This window comes from Amphiura filiformis, chromosome 3 (assembly GCF_039555335.1).
Source record: "Amphiura filiformis chromosome 3, Afil_fr2py, whole genome shotgun sequence".
NCBI lineage: Eukaryota > Metazoa > Echinodermata > Ophiuroidea > Amphilepidida > Amphiuridae > Amphiura > Amphiura filiformis.
In genome coordinates this window covers 65070654-65090022 of record NC_092630.1, presented here as the reverse complement: position 1 = coordinate 65090022, position 19369 = coordinate 65070654, and the positions used below count along the sequence as shown (strand labels likewise).

The following is a 19369-nucleotide window of genomic DNA, read 5'->3' as shown; positions in this document are numbered from 1 at the left end:
GCAAGTACCATCTCAGGGCATGATGGATGAGCACGGGGCTTGGCGGCCTTCTTGGCCTTGGTAGCTTTTTTAGCAGGAGATTGAGGAGTAGCCATGGTTTACGATACGCACTGTTTTTCAACTAGTGAGAAATTAAACCGGGCGCCAATCGCGATTTGTCTATATATTCTCATTGCGGACGTCATTGAAATCACCGGATCCGCCATTACCGTACATTCGAGTCGAGCGCGCGTTTTTGCAATTTGTGGCATTTCTCACCAAAGCTGTGTTTTATGTCATGTAAAAAATGTCATTTTGTCGATTAAAACAAGCTCTATGGTCTTTCAAAAGGGGCCCGTGGTCAGAGAACAGTACATTCTATCTCACTTTACGCATATTGACCGTTCTTGTTTGCATTTCGCTAAATGACAGCATGAAATTGGCAAACATTCATTAAAAAAATAAAAATTCCGGAAATTTCATCATTTTTTTCATTTCAAACGAAATAATTAGCCATTTTGCTTTATTCATATGAATAACATGACGATCTTCCACCAAAAAAACCAAAAATCATGAACATGCACAAGGTGACATCTTCATTTCGAGCTCTCAAAGTAGAGGGTATAAAACACACCTCTCCAACTCCAAAACCAACTGGCGAGCACACATAAAAATGAAATGCCAGGCTGCGCTACATTATACCGTATACCGCGGTGCGAGACTAGCTAGACGGTGAAATGCAAAATAATACCATTCTTATTTTTTTATTATTACTGGCTCTTTTTTCTTCTTTAAGATGACCATGTCTGATGAATTGACTAAAATATCATGTCCATCACAGTGACACCAAACCTGAATATTGAAGAACATTCAGCACGTGCAATATTGTGCAAGATTTAAATATAAATCCAAGTAATTTATACAGGCCTAATAAATAAAGGTTGTTCATTAGAGAGGTGTTTTTGTTTTTGTCTGTCTGTGTTGTTGTTTTGTTTTGTTTTTCCCCTTGTTCAGTTTTTTTTTTTTTTCTTTTTTTTTTTCTTCTTCTTTTTTTCTTCTTTCTTTTTTCTTGTTAGGCCCTATTGGTTGTGTGGGTTTTTTTTTAAATTATTATTATTATTATTATTATTATTATTATTATTATTAAAAATATTACTATTATTTATTTATTTATTTATTTATTTATTTATTTATTTATTTATTTATTTATTTATTTATTTATTTATTTATTTATTTATTTATTTATTTATTTATATTCATTCATTCATTCATTCATTCATTCATTCTTGTTTGTTAATTTGTCTGCCTTAAATCATAGTGTTGTCGTCGTCGTCGTCATCATCATCATCATCATCATCATATTATTATTATTATTATTATTATCATTTGTGTTATTGTATAGCTAGTCGGTCAGTATTATAATACATGTACATGTATGACACAAGCACCAACATTCAAAATGTCATTATGATTTCAAACGAATTGATTTATACGCGTGATTCACCATTCGTGCTTTCCTCGATGTTCAGTGTATTTTGTTCTTTCAGTTTGTTGTAATTTTGATGTTAACTGTGCATGCACGTGCTTCGATGACCGACATTTAAAAACACAACACTTCAGTATGATTTGAAAATATGCAAAAATTTACACTACATAAATAATATTATCATTCTCTTATCATCATCGATCGCATGGAAATGAATACCTGGAATGCAGCAAGTCATCAATAAAAAAAAAAAAAAACATAGGCCTACCTTTACAACAAAATTTATTATTTATTTTTATCATTCTGTTAGTAAAATTAGGACAAATGGATGGGTCATGAGTTGAGGGGACACTACTTAATTGACACAATGCAAACGACTGACAAGTTCATGATCTCTTTTTTGAAGTCTTGGTGGCTCTGAAAAGAGCCGTTTGTTTTGTAAGGGTCTAACAAGAAACACCTTAAGCGCGCTCGCCACGGATGCGACGTGCCAACTGGATGTCTTTTGGCATGATGGTCACACGCTTGGCGTGGATGGCGCACAAGTTGGTGTCTTCGAAGAGACCAACCAAGTAAGCTTCGCTAGCCTCCTGGAGGGCCATGACGGCAGAGCTCTGGAAGCGCAGCTCAGTCTTGAAGTCCTGGGCGATTTCACGGACCAGACGCTGGAAGGGGAGCTTGCGGATGAGGAGCTCGGTACTCTTCTGGTAACGACGGATCTCACGGAGAGCGACGGTACCGGGCCTGTAACGATGTGGCTTCTTCACACCACCGGTTGCTGGTGCAGATTTGCGAGCTGCCTTGGTGGCCAGCTGCTTACGTGGAGCCTTTCCTCCAGTAGATTTACGTGCGGTCTGCTTGGTACGAGCCATTTTTTCGACTTTCAATCAGATGAATGAATAAGCGGCCGGGCAGTTGAGGCTCCTTATATACCGATCGGTTTCCTGGTTTAGATTTTGCGCCTCACGCGCTCATTGGTTGATTAACCACAGCTTCTGATTGGTCAATGAAAGCTGATATGTCATTGGCCAACGAACACTGTGCGCCAAAATCTAGTGTAGTATGAAGTATTAAAAAATTTAGTGAAATTTCTAATGCAGTGCTTGTATTATTTCTCTTCTTTTCCTCTCCATTTTTTGTTTTTTGTTTTTTGTTTTTAAACAAATGACACGGTAAATATTAAGTGAAATTTTAAAATCATGCAGTATAAATACGTAGTAAACTACGCCGCCCCCCCCTCCCTCTTTTTAGTATCTGTAGCTTTAAATGTCCCATCCTTCATTTACATGTATATCCTAATGAATTGGAACAGTATCAGATATTAACATCACGATTTAATTAATATAAACACATTTTTTGGCATTAAAATATTGATTACGTCAATATTTTTTATCAACTGACTGGTGTCTCTTGCTTTCTCTTTTCTTTTTTAATTTGTAGACAAATATGATCCGTTTACTGTCATGCATCTTGTGTTATATTAAATGCACGATTTTGACCCCCACTCACTGCACTATTCTCGCCAGAACTGGACTGACGAATAATGAATAACAATGATTTATTTTTATATCATATTAGGAGAACTGTGTTTTTCATTTAATTCATTCACTTTATTTATTTATTCGTTCATTCACTTTATTTCATTTACTTCATTCACTTTATTATTCTACAACGTATGAACGAACACACACGTTTACAAAAACACGTTTTCATTGCACAGACATCAAAACACACAACATCAGCATCTCTTTTTGGAAGTTTTGGTGGCTCTGAAAAGAGCCGTTTGGTTGTTAATTTGAAGCAACAGCAACAAGTCTAACCGCCGAATCCGTACAGAGTACGTCCCTGGCGTTTCAGAGCGTAGACAACATCCATTGCTGTGACGGTCTTTCTCTTGGCGTGCTCGCAGTATGTGACGGCATCACGGATGACATTCTCGAGGAACACCTTCAGGACACCACGGGTCTCTTCGTAGATAAGACCAGAGATACGTTTCACACCACCACGACGAGCCAAACGGCGGATGGCTGGCTTGGTGATACCTTGGATGTTATCACGCAAAACCTTGCGATGACGCTTGGCGCCTCCCTTTCCAAGACCCTTTCCTCCTTTACCACGTCCAGACATGATTGTATTCTTTTTCGTTAGCCGAGTTAAGAAATGAAGCTGCGCAGCCAGCGTGCTCGTTTATATATCCAATCTATTGCGGACGTTGTTGAGAATTTTCCTCTCTCGTAGATGGCGTTCGGGTAAACTCTTCAACAGCAACAGCGTGACACTTTGCGTGGTAAATAATTGAGCGCTGCACGTGCTTTGTTTGATCGGATGAGGCGACGGGTCCTCTGCCCTACTCACCCCGTTAACCGGCATGAATTTAGTGGTTAAAACGTCGTCTTTTGGGGAAATAAGATTTTAAATGTCATAATAATGTTTTCCTCTCTGCTAAATATCTTAATTTCCTCATTTCACACCCGATTTTTTTTTTTTTCTTTCTTTCTTTCTTTCTGTAAGTTTTATTACAAACAATCTATTACTTATTTATGTGAAGATGTGATTTTATATGTGAAGATAAAAATAATATGAATCTGGATCTAATACTTCATATTTCATTATAGTAGACACTATTAAAATTCGTGTAATTCATCAATTATTCTATTCGTTTTTTCATAGTTTGAAATACGTGCAGTCGGTAATAGATTGCATTTTACAGTTCAAGCTGAAATCAACTGATTTTATAGAACTACCGGTACATCATGATATTATGTATGCTTATAGGGTTAATTGTATGTAATATGTGGACCTACTGCACATTCCTTTTTATTTTGTTATTGTACTATTATTTTGTAATAATGAACATACTCGTCTTTAAATAACAATGAACAAACTAAACATGACAATTATCATCTCTCTTTTTGGCAGTATTGGTGGCTCTGAAAAGAGCCGTTGGTTTTTCAAGTGTAAACACTCTACTTGGAGGTGGTGTACTTGGTGACAGCCTTGGTGCCTTCGCTGACAGCGTGCTTGGCCAACTCACCGGGGAGAAGGAGACGGACAGCGGTCTGTACCTCGCGACTGGTGATGGTCGACTTCTTGTTGTAGTGGGCAAGGCGGGAAGCTTCTCCGGCGATGCGCTCAAAGATGTCGTTGACAAAGCTGTTCATGATGCTCATGGCACGGCTAGAGATACCAGTGTCAGGGTGCACCTGCTTCAACACTTTGTAGATGTAGATACCGTAGCTTTCCTTGCGGCGTCTACGTCTCTTGCCAGCAGTTCCTGCTGGACGGCCCTTGGCCTTCCTGCTGCCTTCTTTGCACCTTTTCCGCTTGCTTTGGGAGCCATAGTTGTGTACTGGTCGAGTTAATCGGTCAGAATGCTCAACACAGTGCGCCGCGCTCGTATTTATATGACCTCGTATGCAAATTAGGGATCCCAAGTAGGATCCTGAGCGATTGGCGCGGAACACGTTGAGACAGCACGGTGGTTTCCGTTCGAACCACACTCGTTAATACTGCAAAACGGTTAATATTAATATTAAATTTGTGGCCACAATTCAATATTTATAAATAGGACGTACGAGTGAGTAATAAAAATGATTTTTGTTGATTCTTTCATCAGTATATTATTCGTGGTCGTGTTTCTAATCATTTCATTGTACGTTTAAAGAGGGTCGCAATTTAATAATCAATTTTATTCGCTGCAATACACCCGTTCGTATATAAACCTTCTTTCCCCAAGTAGGCCTATTCATTAAAATTGAAATACATTAAAATTGTTGATTATTCTCTCTTTCTTTTGCAATAGTGCGAAACAAATGGTTTTCATATCATGCACAAGAATATGGGACATTGAAATCAAATATTTAATATATTAAACGGTGAATGCAGTGCCAGGTATAAAAGGAGGCAAGGAGCTGTTGCACGCACAGAACACAATTCAAATGTGCGCTGTGATTGGATAGGTGCACTGGCTAGTCGTATCAAGGCGGCACTGTTAAAAATACAATGTAATAAACCAAATCGACGCTGATTGGTCAATTCCTGAACAGTTGCACTTCGGTAGGATCCTTCGTCGTGGGTATATAAGCGGAGATCACGTTAAAATTTGGTATTCAGTTTTTCTGTTCGAGTTAACTGTACAAATCAACTAATCATGTCTGGACGTGGTAAAGGAGGAAAGGCAAGAGCAAAGGCCAAGAGCCGATCAGCAAGAGCTGGACTGCAGTTTCCAGTCGGTCGTGTTCACCGTTTCTTGCGCAAAGGCAACTATGCTGAGCGTGTCGGTGCTGGTGCCCCAGTCTACTTGGCTGCCGTCATGGAGTACCTCGCAGCTGAGATCCTCGAGTTGGCTGGTAACGCTGCCCGTGACAACAAGAAGACGAGAATCAACCCCCGTCACTTGCAACTCGCTATCCGTAACGACGAAGAGTTGAACAAGCTCCTCAGCGGTGTCACCATTGCCCAGGGTGGTGTATTGCCAAACATCCAGGCTGTACTCCTCCCCAAGAAGACCGCCAAGGCAAAATAGACAAGTTATTTGCCATCTAAATCAAACGGCTCTTTTCAGAGCCACCACAACTTCCAAAAAGAGAGATGACAGTGTTCAATTGTCTTGATGTATATAACATGTAAAGCGTAGATTTTAATGACACTATTTTATTTTGCTGTTGAGTAATATTAATCTCAAGTAAATAATAATGTTAGCCTAATTAGGCCCTAATAGTTTAAATTGGAATAATTGCACCATATTGTAATCGTGTCATGAGGAAGGGTGGGTTGGTTGCATGCATGTTTTTCTTCTTTTAAATTATTTTTATAAGCGCAACTCTCGTGTACAATGTTGACCATTCTATTTCGTATATAACGTGCGTTTTCCCCCAACCCGGATGTTCGTGCACAATATTAACATTCTGAATGAAAATTAATTGAAAATTAATAAATGAATACATATATAGATAAAGTCTCCCCTGCACTATAAATGAGTCAAAACAAAAACGTGCAGGTCGTTGAAGTCCCTGGAAAAAAAGGCGGTAAATCCGAGCAAATTGCTGCCATATCTTTGTTAAAATAGCAATTTAGGCTAGACCAGGTCTAAGTTTTGTTGAAGTTGTGCTTGGATCTTCAAACGAAACGTGTTTTTATTTTGTTATTCATTTATTTTATTTATTTATTTGTTTATTATTGATTGATTGATTGAGTTTATTATTATTTGTTAATGATCATTTTGTAATGATGCCACATGCACGCCCCCCAAAAAAAAAAAAAACCTTGAATTGGAAATTTGTTGTGTTTGTACCTAAATCATATAACCCAAATAAACCTAAATCGAACCCTAATCCTAAAGGTAATCCTAAACATTACGTGTAAAAATTACGTCTGAATATTAAATCTGAATCTGAAATTACATGATGTGTGTGGGCGGGGGTGAAGAGGGGTGGGGTGTGGAGCCGCCCTTGGGTGTGCCGTGTTGAGGGTTGTGTACAATAATGATGCCTCGACTTCTGTAATTTTCTTAACAAGGTAGGGCCTAACGAGTGGGCCATTCTACAGGCCTATCTAGCTGGAATGCATTTTTACAAAAACAAATTAAGAATTGTTGTTAAATCGCCCACTTTAGAACCATTAATTTTACTTGATGTCCATATTCGTGCAATATTATTGATAATATAGTAGTATAGTGTCATACCTGTGTGTAATTGGGCTTGAGTTGTCCTATTTAATAATAGTATTTGAGGCACGTGTGATTGATTTTTGTGAGCTATTCAAATTCCCTTGCTTGAATCATTATTATTGATGGCACGTATTCTGTATCATGCCATGTGAGCTTTTCTGTATGCGTTGATCATGCTACATGTAATATTAAGTAGGCCTACTGGTATTTGAAGTATTACTTGTGTAACGTGTTGTTATTTATTTATTTATTTATTTATTTATTTATTTATATAAGTACGAGTGAGTGGGCATTTTTCACACAGAAATGACGCTAAAATCACTATCTCATTTTGGAAGATTGGGTGGCTCTGAAAAGAGCCGTTTGGTTTGACAGTGAAGTAAACACTTTACTTCTTTGCTGCCTTCTTTGACTTGGCGGCCTTCTTCTTGGGAGCTGCCTTCTTCTTTGGCTTTGCAGCCTTGGCCTTCTTTGGCTTTGCAGCCTTTGTCTTCTTTGGTGCTGCCTTCTTGGCTGCCTTCTTTGGCTTCTTGCTCTTCTTGGTGGTAGTCTTCTTGGCAGCCTTCTTTGCCTTTGCTGCATCTTTCTTGGCCTTGGTCTTGGCGGCTTTCTTTGCCTTTGCTGCCTCTCTTCTTGCCTTCTTCTTCTCGGCGGCTGCCTTCTTGCGAGCTGCTGCCTTAGCCTTCTTTGCCTTGGACTTTTCAGTGTCGGCCTTCTTGGTTCCCAGTCTGAAGGATCCGCTGGCTCCCTTTCCTTTAACTTGGACGAGTGTTCCCTTGGCTACACCACTCTTCACGGCATTCTTGATGTGAGCGTTGAGCTTGTCAACGTCGCACTTGTAGTTGGCGGCGATGTATTTCTTGATGGCTGCAAGAGAGGAACCCTTCCTTTCTTTCAGTGCACCCACGGCTGCAAGTACCATCTCAGGGCATGATGGATGAGCACGGGGCTTGGCGGCCTTCTTGGCCTTGGTAGCTTTTTTAGCAGGAGATTGAGGAGTAGCCATGGTTTACGATACGCACTGTTTTTCAACTAGTGAGAAATTAAACCGGGCGCCAATCGCGATTTGTCTATATATTCTCATTGCGGACGTCATTGAAATCACCGGATCCGCCATTACCGTACATTCGAGTCGAGCGCGCGTTTTTGCAATTTGTGGCATTTCTCACCAAAGCTGTGTTTTATGTCATGTAAAAAATGTCATTTTGTCGATTAAAACAAGCTCTATGGTCTTTCAAAAGGGGCCCGTGGTCAGAGAACAGTACATTCTATCTCACTTTACGCATATTGACCGTTCTTGTTTGCATTTCGCTAAATGACAGCATGAAATTGGCAAACATTCATTAAAAAAAATAAAAATTCCGGAAATTTCATCATTTTTTTCATTTCAAACGAAATAATTAGCCATTTTGCTTTATTCATATGAATAACATGACGATCTTCCACCAAAAAAACCAAAAATCATGAACATGCACAAGGTGACATCTTCATTTCGAGCTCTCAAAGTAGAGGGTATAAAACACACCTCTCCAACTCCAAAACCAACTGGCGAGCACACATAAAAATGAAATGCCAGGCTGCGCTACATTATACCGTATACCGCGGTGCGAGACTAGCTAGACGGTGAAATGCAAAATAATACCATTCTTATTTTTATTATTACTGGCTCTTTTTCTTCTTTAAGATGACCATGTCTGATGAATTGACTAAAATATCATGTCCATCACAGTGACACCAAACCTGAATATTGAAGAACATTCAGCACGTGCAATATTGTGCAAGATTTAAATATAAATCCAAGTAATTTATACAGGCCTAATAAATAAAGGTTGTTCATTAGAGAGGTGTTTTTGTTTTTGTCTGTCTGTGTTGTTGTTTTGTTTTGTTTTTCCCCTTGTTTTTTTTTTTTTTTTTTTTTTTTTTTTCTTCTTCTTTTTTTCTTCTTTCTTTTTTCTTGTTAGGCCCTATTGGTTGTGTGGGTTTTTTTTTAATTATTATTATTATTATTATTATTATTATTATTATTATTAAAAATATTACTATTATTTATTTATTTATTTATTTATTTATTTATTTATTTATTTATTTATTTATTTATTTATTTATTTATTTATTTATTTATTTATTTATTTATTTATATTCATTCATTCATTCATTCATTCATTCATTCATTCTTGTTTGTTAATTTGTCTGCCTTAAATCATAGTGTTGTCGTCGTCGTCGTCATCATCATCATCATCATCATCATATTATTATTATTATTATTATTATCATTTGTGTTATTGTATAGCTAGTCGGTCAGTATTATAATACATGTACATGTATGACACAAGCACCAACATTCAAAATGTCATTATGATTTCAAACGAATTGATTTATACGCGTGATTCACCATTCGTGCTTTCCTCGATGTTCAGTGTATTTTGTTCTTTCAGTTTGTTGTAATTTTGATGTTAACTGTGCATGCACGTGCTTCGATGACCGACATTTAAAAACACAACACTTCAGTATGATTTGAAAATATAAAAAAATTTACACTACATAAATAATATTATCATTCTCTTATCATCATCGATCGCATGGAAATGAATACCTGGAATGCAGCAAGTCATCAATAGTACCAAAAAAAAACATAGGCCTACCTTTACAACAAAATTTATTATTTATTTTTATCATTCTGTTAGTAAAATTAGGACAAATGGATGGGTCATGAGTTGAGGGGACACTACTTAATTGACACAATGCAAACGACTGACAAGTTCATGATCTCTTTTTTGAAGTCTTGGTGGCTCTGAAAAGAGCCGTTTGTTTTGTAAGGGTCTAACAAGAAACACCTTAAGCGCGCTCGCCACGGATGCGACGTGCCAACTGGATGTCTTTTGGCATGATGGTCACACGCTTGGCGTGGATGGCGCACAAGTTGGTGTCTTCGAAGAGACCAACCAAGTAAGCTTCGCTAGCCTCCTGGAGGGCCATGACGGCAGAGCTCTGGAAGCGCAGCTCAGTCTTGAAGTCCTGGGCGATTTCACGGACCAGACGCTGGAAGGGGAGCTTGCGGATGAGGAGCTCGGTACTCTTCTGGTAACGACGGATCTCACGGAGAGCGACGGTACCGGGCCTGTAACGATGTGGCTTCTTCACACCACCGGTTGCTGGTGCAGATTTGCGAGCTGCCTTGGTGGCCAGCTGCTTACGTGGAGCCTTTCCTCCAGTAGATTTACGTGCGGTCTGCTTGGTACGAGCCATTTTTTCGACTTTCAATCAGATGAATGAATAAGCGGCCGGGCAGTTGAGGCTCCTTATATACCGATCGGTTTCCTGGTTTAGATTTTGCGCCTCACGCGCTCATTGGTTGATTAACCACAGCTTCTGATTGGTCAATGAAAGCTGATATGTCATTGGCCAACGAACACTGTGCGCCAAAATCTAGTGTAGTATGAAGTATTAAAAATTTAGTGAAATTTCTAATGCAGTGCTTGTATTATTTCTCTTCTTTTCCTCTCCATTTTTGTTTTTTTTTTGTTTTTAAACAAATGACACGGTAAATATTAAGTGAAATTTTAAAATCATGCAGTATAAATACGTAGTAAACTACGCCGCCGCCCCCCCTCCCTCTTTTTAGTATCTGTAGCTTTAAATGTCCCATCCTTCATTTACATGTATATCCTAATGAATTGGAACAGTATCAGATATTAACATCACGATTTAATTAATATAAACACATTTTTTGGCATTAAAATATTGATTACGTCAATATTTTTTATCAACTGACTGGTGTCTCTTGCTTTCTCTTTTCTTTTTTAATTTGTAGACAAATATGATCCGTTTACTGTCATGCATCTTGTGTTATATTAAATGCACGATTTTGACCCCCACTCACTGCACTATTCTCGCCAGAACTGGACTGACGAATAATGAATAACAATGATTTATTTTTATATCATATTAGGAGAACTGTGTTTTTCATTTAATTCATTCACTTTATTTATTTATTCGTTCATTCACTTTATTTCATTTACTTCATTCACTTTATTATTCTACAACGTATGAACGAACACACACGTTTACAAAAACACGTTTTCATTGCACAGACATCAAAACACACAACATCAGCATCTCTTTTTGGAGTTTTGGTGGCTCTGAAAAGAGCCGTTTGGTTGTTAATTTGAAGCAACAGCAACAAGTCTAACCGCCGAATCCGTACAGAGTACGTCCCTGGCGTTTCAGAGCGTAGACAACATCCATTGCTGTGACGGTCTTTCTCTTGGCGTGCTCGCAGTATGTGACGGCATCACGGATGACATTCTCGAGGAACACCTTCAGGACACCACGGGTCTCTTCGTAGATAAGACCAGAGATACGTTTCACACCACCACGACGAGCCAAACGGCGGATGGCTGGCTTGGTGATACCTTGGATGTTATCACGCAAAACCTTGCGATGACGCTTGGCGCCTCCCTTTCCAAGACCCTTTCCTCCTTTACCACGTCCAGACATGATTGTATTCTTTTGCGTTAGCCGAGTAAGAAATGAAGCTGCGCAGCCAGCGTGCTCGTTTATAGCATCCGGTCATCGTATAGTGCAGACGTGTTTTCAATGAGCTCCGACAACATACAGGTCTAATAATTATTTAATTAATTATTATTCGGAATATATTTTCCTGTATATTTTGCTTCGCTACTATTATTCCACATTGAATATTTACTGTATTTAATTTCATCCTCTTTCTTGGTTTCTACTGGACTTATTCTCCTGAGTCGTTTTTGGAACTTCATCATGCGTCAATGTTATGACTGCAAGAAAACCAAGAAGGATGTTGGTAGCCGTCAATGCGACTACTATTTATGTAATGACTGTGAAGCAATAAGGCAAGGAGCAAAACCAAAGGTAATGGCAACATCTACAAGTAAACAACAAGTTAAGCAGGGTAACCAGTTAACCATCAGCAAAGCTACATCAGCAGTTCTAGCGGAAAATATGGAAGCTATCAACAAAATGAACATCAAGGACCTTAATGGTGTGAACACAAATGTCATGATGCCCATTATCAGGGCAACGCTTTCATCAATTTTGCCAGAGAGTGCAGATCGCACAGAAATAGCCAACCAAACAATTGACATATGCCAGAAACTGAAAGCTCATGTGCATACAAGAAAAAGCAGGCTGGAAGCAACTGAACAGTTGTCGTTATCGCAGAGCATTCTCAGCATTAGCACGCCGTTAAGACCCGCTCCAGTACCTCAGGGATCACCAACTTTAACAACTCCAACTCCAATCCCTATGGCCGCGAGGACTTTAACAACTACAACTCCAACTCCAATCCCTATGACCGCGAGTAGAATTTCGTGTGCGCCAACATGTCATCACCAACACTTGGAGACACGCGTCAAATCTTTGGAGTGCTCTCTTTGCCAGGAACTTTACCATCGAGATTGTGTAGGGCTTAAACCCTCGTCGAGACCGTCCATGTGGATATGTCCCTCATGTAAACTTATCCCACAAGTGATCAAAGAGTTAACTGAACGTCAGAGTGCGCAAGAAAAGGTAATATCGAACTTAAGAAATGAGAACTCGACCCTAGCGAAACTTGTACACGAACAGAGTACATTGATCTCAGAACTCTCTGAAGCAGCGAGAATACCATCTGACACAACACCATGCGATGTTTCTGGTATCGACACGCAGGAATCTGTCGATTCAGATGATACATATGTGGAATCAGACTCTGGTTTTGAACATGTTGAACATTCGGATCATAATACGCTCATTATTGGTGATTCAATGATTAGAGATTTAAACGAAAGGGGTCTCATCAAGACTAAGGTAAAGTGTATCCGCGGTGGCCATGTCTCAGATGTAAAGAAGGAACTAAAGGACGTGGATATAAGTAGTTTTGATACTGTACTTGTGCACGTTGGAACTAACAATTGTTCATCAGATCATGAGATGCAAGAAGGAATACGCGAATACAAGGAACTTTTAAATGATTTACATGTTTGTGCCCCGACCACCAAGAAAGTCATCTCATCAGTGTGTCCTCGCGTGGACAAGACTGTAAAGCAAGAGCGAGTAAGGAAATTGAATACGGAAATGAAGAAATACGCCGCTGAGAACAATACAGAATTTGTGGATCATGATAGTACTTTCATCGCTAATGGAAAGTAAATCGCAAACTACTCGGTAAAAAGGACTACACCTTACTAAAGACGGAACACGCCAACTTCTTGGTAACCTCAACAAGGCCCATACCTTATTCTACACGCGATCGCGAGGAAAAGCCACAAGCAACGTTAGAAGTAGGCCCAACGAGAACGTGCACGTAAGTAGGCCGAATCGCGAACGCCATTCAACTCACCGCCGGGTTCATCAGCATGATCATAATCGCGGACAATTTAGAAACTCGAATCGCAGAACGGACTCTAGACCTTATAGTGGATGCTTCAACTGTGGAGGCCTAAACCATAATCGCGGTAACTGTAGGTATACTGATCCAGTTGAGTGTTACTCCTGTGGAGATTATGGACATTTATCATATTTTTGTGCCAACCGCTAGAAAAATGGCCATGTCACGCGTGCCGATAAACTGGTTACGGACATCGGCAAAACGGACCCAATGGACTATTTTTGCTCTTATAATATGTTTAATATCTTAAATGATGAGTTACAAGTAAATGATAATGAGACGCCAATGGTAACTGATAAGGGCCCTAGTGGCAAGGAAAGTAAATTGCATAATGGTTCTAATTCTAATGTGTTTGACAAATGTATTAAGCATGTTAAAAAGGTTGTAGGTCCTTGTAAGCAAAGGTACGTTAACATGGTTAAGAACAACACGTGCAATAATGTTAGTATTATATCAAAGCATAGTAGTAACAGTAGCAATATAAATTGCAACGAGGTTATTAAAGATATGAATAGCGTTGATCGTGGTAACAAAAATGCTCGTGCAGAAAACAAGTGCCACAAAAGGCATAGAAGGAGTAAGAATAACAAAACAAGCAATGGTAAAGTAAAAGTTGATTTAAAGATTGCTTTTAACAATGTAAATAGAGTAAATTCTAGTTTGTATGAAATTCCAAAATTCTTAAAAGACAACCAGGTTGACATTTTTGGTATTGCTGAAACATTCTTGAAGAACGATGATAAAGTCAATATTGAAGGGTATAAATGGTTCAGTAAGAATAGACAAACCAAGGGTGGAGGTGGTATCGGCTTGTTGTTCGCTAATCATATTGAGATTGTAAATGATGATGTATTTGAGACAAATTCAGATGATTATGAGCGTATGTGGGTGAAACTTAAAGTTGGTATCAATTCATTTATGTATGTAGCGTGTGCTTATTTTCCAGGAGAAGGAAAAGATTCCAATTTAACGGAAGAACTGTACAATCAACTGCTTTCTGAGATTATAAAAATTCAAGAGTCTAATGAAACCGAAGATCCCCATATAGTTGTAATGGGGGATTTCAATGCCAGAATTGGGAATAACATTCCTTTTGGTGACCCGATACTTAATAGTAATGGTCGGAAACTAATTAATTTTAGGGATGACTCCGATTTAACAATTGTAAATTGCACCCGTAAGTGTATCGGGAAAATTACATGGTTTCGTCACCCCATTCTTCAACAATTGACTATTTTTAGTTTCAGATAGTACATATCATTGTATTAACGAAATGATCGTGGATGAAGATCGTAAATTTAATATTGGTAGTGATCACAACATATTATTCCTGAATATGACATTTTGTATTAAGCCAATTAATAATAAGACACATAACAAAAGAATTGTTTGGGATATTAAAAAAGATCAGGATTTCTCAGAATATAAGAACCAGATTAAGTCGCATTTTAATGATTGGCATGTTGATTCTTTTCAAGATCCTGATTCCCTATGGAAAAGTTGGAAAGATAAGCTCCTCTTAGTAGCTAATAATACAATTGGTGTGAAAACTCATAATGGTAAGCAGAAACAATGGTGGGACAAGACAATTGATAATGCCATTAAGGACAGGAAGCGCAGTTGTCAATTGCACCGCAGGTGGGCCTCTTCAGGTTCTGATAATAGAGATCAAGGTGATGCGCTTTGGAAAGACTATATTGATAAAAAGACAAAGGCTAAACAGCTTATTCAAAATCGAATAACGCAAATGAGAATTGATCGCTATCAAGATTTCCAAAGAGGGGGTCCATCAAGTAGAGATTTTGGAAAAACTTGCGCGGGCCAAAAACTCAAACCAATCATATTTATGCTTTGAAAGTTCCGACTTCTGATAATGTAACAAATGACCGTAAAGTAATGAATCAAACTGTGCTTCAATATTTTCATTCTTTGGGTAAAATGAATAAATGTTTGCATCAAGAGGAGTTCACAAACGACATGAAATGTAATGCTATGTACCTTAGGAATCTTAGCTATGATAGTAGCGACGAAGTTGGTAATGATACGCTCTGTAATATTGAGATAGAACTCGACGATGTGATTGAATCAATTAGTGATGCGCGAAATAATAAGTCGCCTGGTCTAGATTCGATTCCTAATGAACTCATTAAGAATGGTGGAGACTGCCTAGCGAAATCTCTTCATATGTTATACAAAAGGTTGGTCACATTAAAAAGCATTCCAAAGGAATGGAACAAGGGCATTATTGTACCAATTTTAAGAAAGGTGACAAGAAAGATCTTAATAACTATAGAGGTATTACTTTAACATCATGCGTGTCAAAGATCTTTAATCGCATTGTATCTAAAGCTATATCCAATTTTCTAGAAGATCATAACGCTCTTTCAGAAATTCAGGGTGGGTTCAGGAAGGATCACAGGTGTGAAGAACACGTCTTCACACTAAAGAGTATTGCTGCGACGAGATTGGCTGAAAACAAGTCAACCTTCCTGGCCTTCCTTGATTTCCGAAAGGCGTTTGATACGGTATGGAGAGATGGTCTTCTCTCCATCGCTTGGAAATTAGGCATAAGAGGCAATATTTGGAAACTCATTGATAGTATGTATACTGATGTTCAAGCCAAAGTAACTTTTGGGGATATTGATACAGACTTTTTGACATAGAAGACGGCGTGAAACAGGGCTGTGTGCTTTCCCCAATTTTATTTTGCGCCTACATAAATGAGTTTGCTAAACTTTAAAAGATTGTAATTTAGGGTGCGTGTCTGCGATGTAGAAATAGGGTGTTTGTTCTGGGCAGACGATATTGTATTAATTGCCAATGATGCAAATGAACTTCAAAAAATGCTGGATGTCGCCTCGTCTTTCTCGCGCACCTGGCGGCTTGGTTTTAATTATGAAAAATCAAACGTTATGATCATAGGTAAAGAATCCAATAGGAAAGACAGAAACATGCTTTGGAAGTTAGGAGATAGTACCATTTCTACCTGCGATTCATATAAATATCTTGGTGTTCACATAAACAACAATTTGTCCGATCATACACATGTTTCGGAAGTCATTAAAAGGGTAATCGAATTATTGGGTATATTAAGTCAATTCTTGATGGTCAAGATGATTTTAATAGAGTGTATTATGGGGATATTCTATGGCGCTCTCTAGCCCTTCCGTGTATTAATTATGCTAGCGCAGTGTGGATTTGCAATGTAGCGGATGCCAAACGTATTGAAAATCTTCAAACACAAATGGCGCGATCAATCCTGAAGGCTTCTCGTAATACCCCTATCGCCGCTCTTTACGGGGACTTAGGCTGGGAATCAATTGCTTCTATTCAAGATCGCATCAAGGTAAATTTCTATGCGCGCCTTAATTGTATGGATGTGCATCGAGGGCCAAAATTCCTGTTCAATACATTATTAAGTCTTGATTGTAATATCGATCACATTAGATTTAAATGGCTGTCTTCTGTCCGATCCGCTCTAAATAAATGCGATCTAGGCCATCTTTTTGGGTATGATTCCACGGCAAATCCACACTGGGCAAAAACACGTTTTAAAGAAGCTAACAAACAAATGTACGAGTGCACTTGGTATGATAACGCTAAAGCTAAATCTTCTCTTAATGACTATGTTTTGTATAAGAAAGAATTGAGACTGGAGAAGTATCTTTTGGAAAAACTGATTTCCGAGGAGCAAGTTTCAAATTTAAGGCACGGTCTAACACTCTACCCCTAAATGGTAGAATTCATTCCTGGAATGTAGGTATGGACGAAAATTGTCCCATGTGCAAAAATGATAAAGAAGATATTCGCCATTTCCTCTTTACATGCACCGCCTTGAATGCTATTCGTTCGGAAGAATTCTCCGAGCTCGAGCGTACTCTTTCGGAACAGAACTTAGAAATATTCTGGCAAATCTTTATGGCGGGGGGACTTAGATGTGAAACTGTGCCTTATGTTGGGAACCTCATGGGACCGTGAGAATGTACAAGTCAACAATTGTTTTGATATGTTTTGTAAAAGTTACTTAAAACGTGCATGGTCCTTGAGATCCTCTGTCTTGAAAGATATTTAATGTCCATTAATTGTCATGTCATACCAGTATATAATATAATTGTATTTTTTTCATTATTCTATTTTATGTTTTATTTTTCCTGCTAAGGACCCATTTCAAGTCAACTTGGGTTCAGATAGGCAATTTCTTTTCCTTTAATTTTTTTTTTGTACTAAGGCCATAATTTTGCATGTAGGCCTATATTCCATTGTATTATAATTCTGTTTCTTATTTATATATAATGTATATTTGTTGTTTTTGAACGCACCGCTGGTTAGGCGTGTGCCACTGATACAAAAGTGTATGTTCCAATAAATAAATAAATAAATAAAATATATCCAATCTATTGCGGACGTTGTTGAGAATTTTCCTCTCTCGTAGATGGCGTTCGGGTAAACTCTTCAACAGCAACAGCGTGACACTTTGCGTGGTAAATAATTGAGCGCTGCACGTGCTTTGTTTGATCGGATGAGGCGACGGGTCCTCTGCCCTACTCACCCCGTTAACCGGCATGAATTTAGTGGTTAAAACGTCGTCTTTTGGGGAAATAAGATTTTAAATGTCATAATAATGTTTTCCTCTCTGCTAAATATCTTAATTTCCTCATTTCACACCCGATTTTTTTTTCTCTTTCTTTCTTTCTTTCTGTAAGTTTTATTACAAACAATCTATTACTTATTTATGTGAAGATGTGATTTTATATGTGAAGATAAAAATAATATGAATCTGGATCTAATACTTCATATTTCATTATAGTAGACACTATTAAAATTCGTGTAATTCATCAATTATTCTATTCGTTTTTTCATAGTTTGAAATACGTGCAGTCGGTAATAGATTGCATTTTACAGTTCAAGCTGAAATCAACTGATTTTATAGAACTACCGGTACATCATGATATTATGTATGCTTATAGGGTTAATTGTATGTAATATGTGGACCTACTGCACATTCCTTTTTATTTTGTTATTGTACTATTATTTTGTAATAATGAACATACTCGTCTTTAAATAACAATGAACAAACTAAACATGACAATTATCATCTCTCTTTTTGGAAGTATTGGTGGCTCTGAAAAGAGCCGTTGGTTTTCAAGTGTAAACACTCTACTTGGAGGTGGTGTACTTGGTGACAGCCTTGGTGCCTTCGCTGACAGCGTGCTTGGCCAACTCACCGGGGAGAAGGAGACGGACAGCGGTCTGTACCTCGCGACTGGTGATGGTCGACTTCTTGTTGTAGTGGGCAAGGCGGGAAGCTTCTCCGGCGATGCGCTCAAAGATGTCGTTGACAAAGCTGTTCATGATGCTCATGGCACGGCTAGAGATACCAGTGTCAGGGTGCACCTGCTTCAACACTTTGTAGATGTAGATACCGTAGCTTTCCTTGCGGCGTCTACGTCTCTTGCCAGCAGTTCCTGCTGGACGGCCCTTGGCCTTTCCTGCCTTCTTTGCACCTTTTCCGCTTGCTTTGGGAGCCATAGTTGTGTACTGGTCGAGTTAATCGGTCAGAATGCTCAACACAGTGCGCCGCGCTCGTATTTATATGACCTCGTATGCAAATTAGGGATCCCAAGTAGGATCCTGAGCGATTGGCGCGGAACACGTTGAGACAGCACGGTGGTTTCCGTTCGAACCACACTCGTTAATACTGCAAAACGGTTAATATTAATATTAAATTTGTGGCCACAATTCAATATTTATAAATAGGACGTACGAGTGAGTAATAAAAATGATTTTTGTTGATTCTTTCATCAGTATATTATTCGTGGTCGTGTTTCTAATC

General features: G+C 38.6%; 4 protein-coding genes and 1 pseudogene across 4 annotated transcripts; 1 reads left to right on the top strand and 4 right to left on the bottom strand.

Moving 5' to 3' along the window:
- Nucleotides 1-3074: 3074 nt before the first annotated feature.
- On the bottom strand, nucleotides 3075-11637 carry LOC140148966 (uncharacterized). The gene is made up of 4 exons (XM_072171079.1): nucleotides 11324-11637; nucleotides 10051-10387; nucleotides 5510-5516; nucleotides 3075-3601 (listed from the first exon to the last, which is right to left on the bottom strand). The coding sequence occupies exons 1-4, from the start codon at nucleotides 11628-11630 to the stop codon at nucleotides 3281-3283; spliced, it is 972 nt and encodes a 323-aa protein (XP_072027180.1). The 5' UTR covers nucleotides 11631-11637; the 3' UTR covers nucleotides 3075-3280.
- LOC140148965 (late histone H2B.2.1-like) lies at nucleotides 4416-4805 on the bottom strand (annotated as a pseudogene).
- LOC140147753 (histone H2A) lies at nucleotides 5592-6151 on the top strand. The gene has a single exon (XM_072169511.1). It carries the CDS (start codon nucleotides 5616-5618, stop codon nucleotides 5988-5990), a length of 375 nt encoding a protein of 124 aa, XP_072025612.1. The 5' UTR covers nucleotides 5592-5615; the 3' UTR covers nucleotides 5991-6151.
- Nucleotides 7425-8185, bottom strand: LOC140148964 (histone H1-like). The gene has a single exon (XM_072171076.1). It carries the CDS (start codon nucleotides 8137-8139, stop codon nucleotides 7522-7524), a length of 618 nt encoding a protein of 205 aa, XP_072027177.1. The 5' UTR covers nucleotides 8140-8185; the 3' UTR covers nucleotides 7425-7521.
- A 7056-nt stretch (nucleotides 11638-18693) lies between the features above and the next one.
- Nucleotides 18694-19077, bottom strand: LOC140147752 (late histone H2B.2.1-like). Its single transcript, XM_072169510.1, has one exon. It carries the CDS (start codon nucleotides 19063-19065, stop codon nucleotides 18694-18696), a length of 372 nt encoding a protein of 123 aa, XP_072025611.1. The 5' UTR covers nucleotides 19066-19077.
- Between the last annotated feature and the right edge of the window lie 292 nt (nucleotides 19078-19369).

What these genes read in the sequence shown, in the direction of transcription:
- LOC140147753 (XM_072169511.1), top strand. Translation starts at nt 5,616, where the DNA reads ATGTCTGGACGTGGTAAAGGAGGAAAGGCAAGAGCAAAGGCCAAGAGC.
- LOC140148964 (XM_072171076.1), bottom strand. Translation starts at nt 8,139, where the DNA reads ATGGCTACTCCTCAATCTCCTGCTAAAAAAGCTACCAAGGCCAAGAAG.
- LOC140148966 (XM_072171079.1), bottom strand. Translation starts at nt 11,630, where the DNA reads ATGTCTGGACGTGGTAAAGGAGGAAAGGGTCTTGGAAAGGGAGGCGCC. An exon ending in TACTCTGTACGGATTCGGCG is followed by an intron (nt 10,388 to 11,323) that starts GTTAGACTTGTT and finishes TCTGATTGAAAG; the next exon opens with TCGAAAAAATGGCTCGTACC.
- LOC140147752 (XM_072169510.1), bottom strand. Translation starts at nt 19,065, where the DNA reads ATGGCTCCCAAAGCAAGCGGAAAAGGTGCAAAGAAGGCAGGAAAGGCC.